Source organism: Doryrhamphus excisus, linkage group LG2 (assembly GCF_037039965.1).
Source record: "Doryrhamphus excisus strain RoL-2023G ecotype Guam linkage group LG2, RoL_Dexc_Guam_v1.1, whole genome shotgun sequence".
Lineage (NCBI taxonomy): Eukaryota > Metazoa > Chordata > Actinopteri > Syngnathiformes > Syngnathidae > Doryrhamphus > Doryrhamphus excisus.
In genome coordinates this window covers 6031994-6045957 of record NC_136358.1, presented here as the reverse complement: position 1 = coordinate 6045957, position 13964 = coordinate 6031994, and the positions used below count along the sequence as shown (strand labels likewise).

The window sequence follows — 13964 nt, the reverse complement described above, 5'->3', positions numbered from 1 at the left end:
CACAATAACCGCCACAGAAAACTGCACCCATTCCAGCTGTATTTCCTTGGATTTGTGCTTCCTGCCAAAACTGTCAGTTTTAATTTATTCCACCGAATGCCCGCCTGCGGGTAAGCCCACTTCGCTTTGATTGGTCACATGCGCAAAGTGCTTCCTAGCTACAAACGATGGCACAGCTGGTGCTCCGAGGAGGAGCACTCATTGACGGACACACTTTGTCACAGGCCCCGCTGGTACCGTGGAGCTAAAAAGCCGGATGTGAATTGCAGATACCTCCATGGATACACAGCATGTCCGACATTATTGCACCTTTCCCGGTGAGAGTGCGCTGCTTCTGGCTTCAGCAACAGTTTGATGGATATTTCACGTTCATTCATTCATTCATTTATTATCTACCCCTTTTTCCTCACAAGGGTCGCGGGGGGTGCTGGAGCCTATCCCAGCTGTCTTCGGGCGTGAGGCGGGGTACACCCTGGACTGGTGGCCAGCCAATCACAGGGCACATATAGACAAACAACCATTCACACTCACATTCATACCTATGGACAATTTGGAGTCGCCAATTAACCTAGCATGTTTTTGGAATGTGGGAGGAAACCGGAGTACCCGGAGAAAACCCACGCATGTACGGGGAGAACATGCAAACTCCACACAGAGATGGCCGAGGGTGGAATTGAACCCTGGTCTCCTAACTGTGAGGTCTGCGTGCTAACCACTAGACCGCCATGCCGCCATTTCACGTTCATGTTCACAAAAAAAAAGTCCCATGTGAAATGTCGTTGACAGATGAAAATATTTTTCTCTTGCTCCAGTAACTTCTGCCTGACCTGTAGTATTGCGCCTACAGCCACGCCCATAAGGAAGTTCCCTCCTCTGTGACATCACAAAGGAACAGTTTTGCAACGCCCTCTAAAACTGAATATTTTGAGCCATCCCAAACTTCTTTCAGGGCTCACTTCCGAATGCACAAAGCTCATTATCTGAAACTTTGGCATCATTTAATACGAGAATTCCACATTGTAACTACATTTATAGGTCAGAAAAGTGGATCATCTACACACACGGGAGCTGTAAGGGGGGTATAAAAACCAGCATGTAGATTTTTGCAAGACGACGGCTCACAGAACCAAGCGTGAGAAACAAAAAATCACAACCGTAAGTGGTGAGTAATGGTGAGTAATGACAGGTTTTAAACCTTCATTGAGCACCTCGAGCCTTGCAATATTAAAAAAGAAAAATTACACCCCAAACGCACGGAGAAGTTAATGAGTTTTTGTCATACCTACTGTTGCTGGCTGTTGTTCTCTGGGTCATATCACTTCAATAATCATTTTTCTAATAAGTCATGATTCATGCTGATATCTGATTGACTGGCCAAGACTCAAGGCTGCAATGATGGTAATGTCTGGAAAAAGTGAAAAATTTTAACCTGTCAAAATTCCTAGATTTTTGGACCACACACTTCCATGGCATTATTGTGGGACCTCTGACTGATACATTGATTGTCTGTATTATTGCTGGCTCATCTGAGTACAAAGAAAAGCCATCTCAAACATTCCCAGAAGTCTTCAAAGCAGCAGAATTAGTGCGGTTATCAGACTTTTTTTTTTTTTGCACTGACATTAAATAAAAATAATTTCCGCCGCTGATTAAAAACAAAACCAGTTGTCTCACCAGTGAGGAAAAACTACAACAAAGCTTTTGTGTACATTCTTGCCTCTCTATGAAACACAGTCCGAGTCACGTATTAATCATCGACCTGACCACACACACACACACACACACATACACACACAGCCAGCCTAGGCCTGTCGAGGGCAAGCAGCATATTAAAGTATTGGGTTGCAGCTCCTACTAATCTGCAGGAGAAACGTTCCTTCATGTGCCTGCTTGTCGCTCCTTCACTCTTCCACCTCTTCCTTGGTGCTTTTTTTTCCTTTTTCCCAGCCAGACTCATTCTTCTCCTGTTTCCATAATTATCCATCACCCTCCACAGGCTTGCATTTCCCCCGTCATTCCACAATCTGTGACAAGCAGCTACCTTGTGTACATACACCAATGCACCTGTCTGGGATCAGAAAAGTAAAAAAAGGATGTGGATGCTTGCAGTGAAGGGTTCAAGGCAGACACACTAAATCAAGCAAACAGTGAATCAGCAGGCGTCCGTCAATGCGCCTCGTTTTCACAGCTTGTATTTACGATCTCCCCGGGAGGAAGCTGGCTACACTAAATCTCGGAGATGAGCTGGAAACCTAAAACACGTGCACGACAAAGACATGACACCCAAGTGGATCGCGTGTCGTATCTTCGTGAGCTGGACCGTCGTCTTTTTTTTTGGGGGGGTGGGGGGGCGGCTAAGGTTTATTTGTTATTGTTATCGCAGCTGCACAGTTTGTGGAGTTGCTGGGTCACAGATGGAGGCAAAGACGAGACAAACGCTGGTGTCGGCTGGCCAGACACTAAGAGGGGGGCAGCGTGTGGGATCAGGGGGTCACACTGGAAGCAAAGTTGAAAGGCTGTTTTTTTTTTTAAATAAACAAATGTGGCGTGCTCCTCAGAGGAAGTTTCATGCATTCCTCACACAGTCAGAAAGTCACTTTTGTGTAACTAGCAGTCAAATTTGAAACCGAAATAATCAAAACTGAGCACTGCTACCTCCACCAAGATTATGCAATCGCCCCTCCTTTATTGCAGATAATTGCTTCCAGCCCTCGCTCCGATAGGCAAATTTCTATGAAGTCATAGTTAAAGCAAAGAAAATCTGTTTATGACCATTTAAAAACATTTTTAACATTATTAGAGCCCCGTAGACATTAAATAGCACCCCTATAGTCACATTTATACTTGTATTACCCAATTTTGTTGACATGAAAAGCAACAATAAGACATAATAACTCAACATTAGCATTGCGAAAGTATCTCAAATGTAATGTGGGTCGATCGAATGGCATAAAAAAAAATCATCCACTCTCACTGTGATGTTTGTCACTTGACAGCCAGTCTAATATGAATTTGCCATACATAGATGTACATTCAATAAGACAACACTGCTAGCTGTGTTTCATCACATACACGGGGTATGGGATCCACTGTGACACAAGAGCTAAGCTAACTAGTTAGCCTCCAATTTATTTAATAGAAACTTAAAAATGGGTTTGAAGCTAAGTAAGGACAAAGTAAGAATCCAAAAAAGTACCACTGCCACACGTGATGGGAGAACTTTTTTTTCCAATACTATGTATGAACTGTGATGTAGCAAGGGACGAAGCAGGAAGTAGTGAACAAAATATTAGTTTTATGATCTCTGAAGTCGCATACATAGATGTACATTCAATAAGACAACACTGCTAGCTGTATTTTCATTGCATGCACAGGCTATGGGATCCACTGTGACACAAGAGCTAAGCTAACTAGTTAGCCTCCAATTTATTTAATAGAAACTTAAGAATGGGTTTGAAGCTAAGTAAGGACAAAGTAAGAATCCAAAAAAGTACCACTGCCACACGTGATGGGAGAACTTTTTTTTCCACTACTATGTATGAACCGTGACGTAGCAAGGGACGAAGCAGGAAGTAGTGAACAAAATATTGGTTTTATGATCTCTGAAGTCGCATACATAGATGTACATTCAATAAGACAACACTGCTAGCTGTGTTTTCATCACATGCACAGGCTAATGGGATCCACTGTGACACAAGAGCTAAGCTAATTAGTTAGCCTCCAATTTACTTAATAGAAACTTAAGAATGGGTTTGAAGCTAAGTAAGGACAAAGTAAGAATCCAAAAAAGTACCACTGCCACACGTGATGGGAGAACTTTTTTTTCCACTACTATGTATGAACCGTGATGTAGCAAGGGACGAAGCAGGAAGTAGTGAACAAAATATTAGTTTTATGATCTCTGAAGTCGCATATTGTCTAACAATAACACCGAAAGAGGCGACTAACATAATAACTAACATAATTTGGGGGCTTTTTCACTCCCCATGCGCACCAGACATTAAAGGAACAAGATGCACATATAACACAACGGTCATTTTTTTTTTTGTCTAAGCGGGAGGAGACATGGTTAATGTTTTTACAAGGACAAGTTCCACATCTGTTTTGCAGTCATTTGTCTTTGTCCTGTTGCAGGATGTGTCTGTCCTGCCTGTCAGGACAGAAGATACAAAGTGTTGTGAGTTAAAAGCATTAGAATCCTCTCTCATCTGAACAATGCTGGTCAAGCCTACTTCAAAACACATTCATCTTACAGCTAAACCAAAAAGAACTAAATCGGGATGACATGGAATCCTGCCAGTGGTCACTGAATTTATGTACCTCCTCGATGAGGTGGGAATACTTCATTGCTAAAATATCCGGGGACAGATCCCTGAACTCCCTGAATGCATCGTAAAAATACCTGCAGCTAACGAGCTCCAAAGATCCAAGCAACCCCCTCTCGCTTTTTGGTGCTTTTATCTCTCAGCTCAAAAAAAGAACTTGACCTCATAAATATATAAATATATAAACCCCTTAGCAATTCTCCATGAAATAAGAGTTTGAATGATTTCTGTTGAAATCTATGGTATTTATGGAATAACTGGACTGAGTTTCTAATATTTCGGTATCTTTAATACTGTTTATAGAGAACATATAAACCCTTTATCCCTACAATAACAATAGTTCAAAATAAATGAAACCATCACCTTTATCATTTCCATTACAGATGAGTAAAGCTATACTGGTGCAACGCCAGCAAAGACAGGATCCAGACATGAAGATAAAATAGAAAGTAAGATCCCGACCATATGAGAAGCTGGAGTCCATCCCAGATAGTGAGAATATTTGGCATCAGAGGATGACAGCCGGCATTAAATGCAGACACGTCTTGTTGATAGTTTGAAACCGATTGTTTCATTTGACAAGTTTACGAGCAGTGAACATTGTTATGCTGGTTCAGGCTGTTTGTGCTGGAACATGGCAGACAAAGCATGCAGGCCGCAGCAGAAAACCCTTCACTTTTAAGGGTTTCAAAGACAGAAAACCTGCAGCTCTGGACTCACACCAACAACCTATAAGAAGATGGAACATCATTTTGTGTTGTGTGAAGCCGAGGCAAAGGTGCTGCCAATTTTCTTCCTTTTCTTCAAGGGTGCGGGGGTGCAATTTTCTGCTCTCAGGACCTGTGGAACGCAAGGTTGAGACCGACACGCTTGGCCTAGCGAGACTGTAGAAAGATACGGAGGAGGCAACAACAGGGCTCTGTTTGTCGGCCAGTAGAGGGCAAAGACTAAACTGTTAATTAAAGGTCCCATAGTTCATATTTTTCAACAATTTTAGATAAGACTCCGATGCTGGAATGTTGACATTTTAAAAGCGCTATTGGGAACACATTGTTTTGTGTGTGTGTGTAGCTTTAATGCTATTTAGCCATGCTTTTTTTTCCACGCCTGTCTCTTTTTCTGCACTTGTCCAAAGTAGTAGATGCTATATATGACAAAAAAAAAACAATATGAACAAACTATTCAACAATGTTTTATTTTAAGGCTGTTTTTTAAAATCTAGCTGTCCATCAAATCAAATCAACTTTATTTGTAGAGCACTTTTCCTGCAAAGACATGCAACACAAAGTGCTTTACAGAATTAAAAACAATTACCACAATTAAAAGGAAAAACAAATAGTAAGAAAGCCCCTCCCTCCCACCCTCCATACTAGACACACACACACACACACACACACACACACACAATCACACAAAGTAGGGAGACATGGCATGGCACTGAGGATCAAGGAAACGCCACCTTTGGGGCCGTCCACACTGGGAGGAGCAGCAGGCCGTGCCATCGGGGGACCAGCACCCGGGCCCCCCCATTAAAGGGAGGAACCCCCAGCCGGCCGGGTCGAAGGGACCCAAGGATGGCACCCTCCTAGCAGACCCGACACAGCCCCCAGTATGGAGGACCCCCCCCTGAGGAAATACTGGAGTTAAAACCTAAAAACTAAAAGCATAAAATAAGACTAAAAAGATAAAAACATAAGAAAAGTTTAAAAATATTAGTTAAAAGCCTGATTAAAAAAGTGTGTCTTTAATCTTTTTAAAAAAAATATCAACAGTCTCCGCAGTCCTGAGGCTCTCCGGCAGGCTGTTCCACAGGTGGGGGCCATAGTGGCTAAATGCTGCCTCACCGTGGGTTTTTGTTCTGGGTTTTGGTATTGTTAAAAGGCCAGTACCGCAGGGTCATGTAACATGTAATGTCCCTTTATGTACTCGTTCTGATCCTATCCATCCTGGTCACTCTCAATGAGAACCTCAGCATCCGCATCTCTGCTACCTCCAGTTCTGCTAGTTTAACAGCAAAAAAATATTCCCTTAATTTTCCTTGTCAGCAGGTGATTTGACCCTTCCGAATCACAACACGGACCGCCGTAGGCAACTCAGGGGAAAACCAAAAGTTCAGTGGCTCTAAAATGGTCATCACGGCCGTGTTAGATGTGCCCCCTCGGGAAGCCATTTTACCCACCCAGAGTGTGGGGGCTCGCATGGCCACAACCCGGGTTACATTGTACGGCGGTTCCCCACGGAGTACATTCGATACACACATGCCTCAACCCAGAACCGTCAGGTCCAATTTGCAGGTTGAGGTGCAGAAGAAGCAGGCCGGCTGCCAACAACAACACCTCAGTGGAAGCTGCGAGGACTATTAGCTTACTTAGGATCCATCATCTTCTGTATTTTACAGCCTTTCAGCAGATTAATCAAGGAGATCAATACCAAGGGAGCTTTGTGGCACCAAACTAGTAATACGGGAATAGGAGGGAAAACAAAGTAAGTGAATGGATACAAATCCTAATTTACAGTGTGCGTTTGCAGCACTCCAAGATAAGACGGCAGCAGGGAGTAAAAAAAAAAAAAAAAAACCCGGAGTGTCAGGAAAAATAAAACAGACAAAGAAGGTGAGCCCCAGTGGGACTTGGTTGTTGATGATGGAGCGCGGCGGGTGAGCAGAAACAGATGACAGCGACAAAAACAGGAATTAAGACGGCCGGTGGACTTCACAGAGATTGTTGACTGACGGCTAACCATGACAGATGGATTCATAATGAGGCCAATAAATGAGGTCAACGGGTCATACATGCCGTTTCCTTGTTGAGCTCGCGTGTACACGGGTGTATCCTATCTTTGTAGGAAATATTGACTTGAAATATTTACACTAGATTCACAGCAGGGGTCTCAAACACGCGGCCCACTGAATTATGGCTAATGTTTCTGAAATATTTATGCAAACATTATTACGTTTCTGCCATGCTGGAAAAAAAAATTCATAAAGCAACTCCCATAATGGATGCAGGAGAGTGAGCGTGAATAGTCTAAAGCAGGGATCTCAAACACGCGGCCCGCGGGCCAAATGTGGGCCCCCGCCTTGATATGAAAGTTTAATGTTTAATGTGATATGGATGCTGTATGGTATCATGTACCCAGAAAAAATTATTACGTTTGATTAATGTTCATGTTAAAGGTTAAATAACTGTTAATAGTTATCCTCCCTATCCGTGTGGAAGTGGTAAGTTTTTGGCCTTTTAAGTTTAAAGGCAATAACTTGGAGGCTACCGTTTAGGTCGCTAGCTCTCTAGTTTGCGAGTTAGCATGTGTCTCAAGACCCTGCAGTTGCGCAATATGTTGTAAATAAAAAGAGTATAAATGTGACTATAGTCGTGTTTTGTCATGTCTACAGGGCTCTAATAATGCTTTGTTCATTTTAATCTGAAGAAAATAATTTGTCTACCCACCAACTTGAGTTTTTATTATTTGGTGTTTTATTATTATTATTATATTTATTTATTACTGATTGATTAGTTTTCTTTATTCTTGATTTGTTTGTTTATTTTTCATCTTATTTTGTGTAGAAAAATAAAAATTAAGATATTTGAGAACAGTGGAATATTTTATCTGAGATTTTCTTGTAGAAAATCGGAACAAAAGCAAAGTTTATTCATTTTTCTGTTTTTAATAAATGCGTTTTTTTGGGTTTTTTTTTTTGGAAAACCTGATGCGGCCCAGCCTCGCCCAGACCCTAGCTCCAGTGGCCCCCAAGTAAATTGAGTTTGAGACCCCCGATTTACAGTTTCGACTTCTTTTTTCCAGGTGACTGAGAACATCATCTCCAAACAAACCTTCATGGGTGAGCATGCACACACACATGCACATATACATGTGGACGCCCTCGCTTTTTCTGACCCTTCTGTCCCCCCCCCCTCCGTATTATAACCTCAGTCGCCAGAACCATGCCTCGCACCTTCAACAACTCGGGGTCAAAGTTCATGAGCTCACTGGTCCAAAGGCCATCGGCTCACTTGACCCTCAGAGACACCAGCTCGCAGCTCGGTGAGTGGCTGGGGAGAATCTGGGGGTGGTGGGCGTCCAGTGGGTGGCACAGGAAGGAAGTTGTGAATTAATGATTGAGACCGGTTCTAATCAAATCAATATCATCCTCACATAGGGTACTCTCAGGCAGGGCTCCACCAGTCCTGCCGTCATGTGGTGCGCTCCTGGGCCAATCAGAGCTTGGGTGCTCACCTGCACAATATGACCTTAACCAATGGCAGGCTGCGAGTGCCCCAGGATGGGCGCTATTACCTGTACTCACAGGTGAACTATCCTGTCTTTGCATGCAAGCAATTCCTGTCTCTAAAAGTACATGACTGACATGTGGGACGCTCTTGTTATTCAGGTCTACTTCCGTTACCCATCCCCCGCCGCCGGGGACGGGGACCAGCGCAGCGTCAGCCACCAGCTGGTGCAGTGCGTCTACAAGAAGACGTCCTACCCGAGCCCGATTCAGGTACAAAAGCACTTGTCTGGTCGACTGGTTAGGTTGTTTCATGACGACATCGGTTTTCTTCTGCCAGCTTCTGAAGGGGGTGGGCACCAAGTGTTGGGCCCCCGACGCCGAGTACGCCCTTCACTCCGTCTACCAAGGAGGACTATTCGAGCTGAGGGCCGGCGACGAACTCTTCGTTTCTGTGTCGTCACCGACGATGCTGAACGCCGACGATTCGTCCAGCTACTTCGGTGCCTTCCGATTGGATCTCTGAGGGCGAGGACTGTTCCTGTGGAACAATCCACTAACCGAAACCTGGAGGTTGAGTTTCCAGGTGTGATTGGAAGGATTTGCTGTGGGACTCAGCAAGAGGACAAAGAAAAGGACGATTCCGATGTTCCTCCTTTGAGCAAACGCAAATCAGGAGGGGGGCAGACAAGAGGACTGTGCTGCTTTTTAGTAATTATGAATCTGCTACTTGTTTTCCAAGGGAATCTTTTCATTTGGACTCCAGACGGAAGAATGTACGGAACAATAAAAAGGCGACGGACGTTGAAGTAAAGTGGAGCAAATGAGCGTGCCATAAGGATGGTGTACATAAAAATGTGACTGAGGATGAAGGCTGGTGATTTTAAAAGTTGTTTTTTTTTTAACTTGGGATGGACAAACGCCATCTCGCTAAGGACTGCGCCGACTTTTTAGTGAGGGTAGACAAGCCAAGACTGAGCCAGACAAGCGAAGGATAAAAAAAAGACAGTGAAATGAAAAGAGGCCGAAAACCAGTGAGCAGTTTAGTCTCCTCTTTCTCTTTTTGCTTCACTTTCACATGTAAACAAACAATCTGGTCTTTCCTGTGGAACCTGCCAAGCTGCAACTTGCATTTAAAGCATGCAAGACGTCTGCATGGGAACATTTGCACATTGCAACGTTTACTTTTTATACACTAAACACTAAAAAGTTCCAATTGAACAGCCGACAAGTTTTTTGGAGAATTTCTAATAAAGCAAAAAATGACTTCAAAATAAACAATGTGAGCTTTTAAAGCCAGGCTGTCAAATCAATTGTGTATTCTATTAATACGCCGATCAACACTCACAAGGCAAGCTAGCCTTTGCATGCAGAGGAGGAGGAGGATGTGGAAGAGCGCCAGGTACCGGGTACTATCAGGAAAGTAATAACGATGTTGAACGACACGAGGAAGAAGAACTATCAAGGTGCAAACTCATGACGTAAGAAGGTAATCAAAGTCTATCAGCAGTCACGTCAAAGAACTGTCAGATGAGATTGCAGCACTTTGCACGCCAAGCTGGCAGAAAACATGGATGCTTTAAAAAAAAAAAAAAAACGATAATATTGCAAATGATGTGCTGAGTGGATGAAAGATGTGTTGACAGGCAACCTACTTGTCTTATTTATTGAATTTTCTATTCATTCATATTTTATTTTTTTCAAATTCTCTGCTTTAGATCCTTTACAGTTATTTTATCATCATAATGAGCTATTTGTGTCCGTATTATTATTCATTCATTCATTCATTTTCTACCGCTTATCCTCATGAGGGTTGCAGGGGTGCTGGAGCCTATCCCAGCTGTCTTCGGGCGAGAGGCGGGGTACACCCTGGACTGGTCGCCAGCCAATCACAGGGCACATATAGACAAACAACCATTCACACTCACATTCATACCTATGGACAATTTGGAGTCGCCAATTAACCTAGCATGTTTTTGGAATGTGGGAGGAAACCGGAGTACCCGGAGAAAACCCACACATGTACAGGGAGAACATGCAAACAGCACACAGAGATGGCCGAGGGTGGAATCGAACTGCGCACTAACCACTCATCCGCTGTGCAGCCCCCAGTATTATTATGTCATATTAAATACAGAAATCAGTATTTCAAACACAGATGTAGTTTCACTGCATGGTAGAGGAGTGGTTAGCGCGCAGGCCTCACAGCCAGGAGACCCGAGCTCAATTCCACCTTTGGCCATCATATTGTGGAGTTTGCATGTTCTCCCCGTGCATGCGTGGGTTTTCTCCGGGTACTCCGGTTTCCTCCCACATTCCAAAAACATGCTAGGTTAATTGGTGACTCCAAATTGTCCATAGGTATGAATGTGAGTGTGAATGGTTGTTTGTCTATATGTGCCCTGTGATTGGCTGGCGACCAGTCCAGGGTGTACCCCGCCTCTTGCCTGAAGACAGCTGGGATAGACTCCAGCACCCTCCCATCCAACCCCCGTGAGGATAAGCGGTAGAAAATGAATGAATGAATGAATGTAGCTTCCCTAACTTTTGACATGAGATGTCAGCCTCTGCATACATCGCAACAAAATCCTCAACAAATGCTCGTGCTTGTAGTTAAGGACCAATAAAAGCCTCCAACATGCATGTTTTGGGGATGTGAGAGGAACAGACATAACTCCCCACAGAGATACAGAAATTTGGATCTCCAGACTGTTAGGCCGACCTGCTAACCACTCATGCGGAATTTCCTGGAACTACTTATTTGATTTTAACAATATTTTACAGATAAGTGATGCATTGGCCAAGGAACCAAGCATCACATTATGTTGTAAAAATCCAAGACCATAAGATTGTTTGGGCTTAATGTGGGTTCACTCTGAGTATACTCTCTTAAAGAAGGGATTTTTGGAGTAGAAGAACTGCCAAAAAAAAAAAAAGTGCTGTCACGTCTGAGCTGCAGGTCAAAATGTGCAAGAGGTAAACACATGCAAACACTTTGCCGACAGCAGCTCCAAGCAGAACCATCTGCTGCACATTTGGACCCGAGCGAGCCGCAGTCAAACAGTTTGTCCAGCAAATTATAGGAAAGCACAGAGCAGATTTGGGAATAAGGAGGAGGATATTCGCAGATGCAAACCACGATCCGACCAACACAACCTCGACACCAGCGAGCGCATACGTCCACGCACGCTCTCATAAGTGCAGTGGCACGTCATCATCATCATCATCATCATCCAGCGTGAAGACTGAAACGTTGTCACATCGACCCGTGGTAGTTAGCGTGTTTAGCATGTGTTCCGTCTATCTGGGAATCAATCCCAGCTGACTTTGGGTGACATGCAGGTTACAACCTGAACTCATTCATTCATTCATTTTCTACCGCTTTTCCTCACAAGGGTCGCGGGGGGTGCTGGAGCCTATCCCAGCTGTCTTTGGGCGAGAGGCGGGGTACACCCTGGACCGGTCGCCAGCCAATCACAGGGCACATATAGACAAACAACCATTCACACTCACATTCATACCTATGGACAATTTGGAGTCGCTAATTAACCTAGCATGTTTTTGGAATGTGGGAGGAAACCGAAGTACCCGGAGAACATGAGATGGCAGAGGGTGGGATTGAACTCGGGTCTCCTAGCTGCGTTAACCACTAGTCCACTGTGCAGCCCGCAGTATTATTATGTCATATTAAATACAGAAATCAGTATAAACCGGAGTACCCGGAGAAAACCCACACATGCACGGGGAGAACATGCAAACTCCACACAGAGATGGCCGAGGGTGGAATTGAACCCTGGTCTCACAACCTGAACTTATTCACTCATTCATCTTCTACCGCTTTTTCCTCACGAGGGTCGCAGGGGTGCTGGAGCCTATTCCAGCTGTCTTCGGGCGAGAGGCGGGGTACACCATGGACTGGTCGCCAGCCAATCACAGGGCACATATAGACAAACAACCATTCACACTCACATTTATACCTATGGACAATTTGGAGTCGCCAATTAACCTAGCATGTTTTTGGAATGTGGGAGGAAACCGGAGTACCCGGAGAAAACCCACGCATGCACGGGGAGAACATGCAAACTCCACACAGAGATGGCCGATGGTGGAATTGAACCCTGGTCTCACAACCTGAACTGATTTTCGAAAAATCCTATCACAGGAAATGTACATTGTATAATTCTTCCAGCCTAGAACAAGAACAAACAAATCTTCATCCTGTCGTCAGACAATTGGTGTCAACACTTTCCATATTGTCATCCAACAGCTGCGTATCGGGAGTGTGCGTGTTTGAAATTAGATAGGCCAACATTATTGATTAAACTCCAAAAACTGTTTTCCATCCTTGCTAAATCCCTGCTAATCCCTTTGTCTTTGTTTGTGACTGCGAGACTCTGTCAGAAGTCTGCTTTCCCACAACTACGCTCTATACTGATACATGTAGAATATCCTGGTGGAGCAGCACTCCGGAGTCGACTTTTCCAGCTGTTTTCCCATCCAGAACTCACGCTGGGAAGTTATTTTAATACCTTCTGAACATGACTGTGCATCTTTTAGGGTATAAACCACCAGAGCTGCTTTAAACTTTGAAGGCTATGGTTTATAAATAAAACTCTATACTGCTCAGTATGTTCACATGCAGAATGTCTACTGCTCCGATTTTGATTTTGCGGCTCTTTTTGGCAGACTCAAACGTGGTCACAATTCCGCCGTTCCCGCCCACCGGTGCAAAAAGTTGACAAAGTCATGGTTTCATTAAGAAGGAATGTTGGGCTTTTCTTTACGGTGTCATAAAAGTGCCACGCATTAACGTGGAGGCAATTAATAAAAAAAAAAGATGGCTTTGATGGTGGATTAAAAGCAGACCAGTGCCTACCAAGCTTCTTCTCATTTATTTTTTATTGTGAAATTTGAAAAGTCATAATAATAAAGGCTTTTTTTTGTTTTGTTTTGGCCATGTACATCCCAAACCTTACAACTTGCTTTCATTTACTCCGCCTTGAGACGGCATGACGCTATTTTGCGAGCCGTACGCTAGCATCAATTAGCAGGACATGTTCTTAAAATGACATTGCGTGCAATGTCTGAAACGAAACAAAAGTGCTAGCCAAATGTTTGAACACATGAAAGAACAATGCCGTCAGCGTCGATAAATTAGACAAGACATCTAAAGCCTTAACACCAAAAGTAACTGACGGTACCGTGGTTTGAAGAACCACCTGTTTCTTAGCCTTCCACATGCATGGGAATATGGAAAGACGGTTCACACATCATTCCGTCCAACTCCCGAGACGATGCAGCTGTGTCCATGGATGCCACAATTTCGGGTTGTGTGTGGAGGGTGTGGACGCGGTACCTTGGCAGTGAATCTCAACCTCAATCTCAATTTAACCACTAAACCTTGGAAGGCGAGC

The 13964-nt window shown here is 43.9% G+C and overlaps 1 protein-coding gene across 1 annotated transcript in view; it reads left to right on the top strand.

The window, feature by feature from the left end:
* Window positions 1–10220, top strand: part of tnfsf10l (TNF superfamily member 10, like) — a 30712-nt gene extending 20492 nt beyond the window's left edge. Inside the window, exons 3-7 of the mRNA XM_058067116.2 lie at window positions 8127–8163; window positions 8256–8366; window positions 8482–8630; window positions 8713–8823; window positions 8891–10220. Coding sequence (XP_057923099.2) covers window positions 8127–8163; window positions 8256–8366; window positions 8482–8630; window positions 8713–8823; window positions 8891–9076 — 594 coding nt within the window. The 3' untranslated portion in view covers window positions 9077–10220. The remainder of the gene's footprint in view (window positions 1–8126; window positions 8164–8255; window positions 8367–8481; window positions 8631–8712; window positions 8824–8890) is intronic.
* Window positions 10221–13964: the final 3744 nt, after the last annotated feature.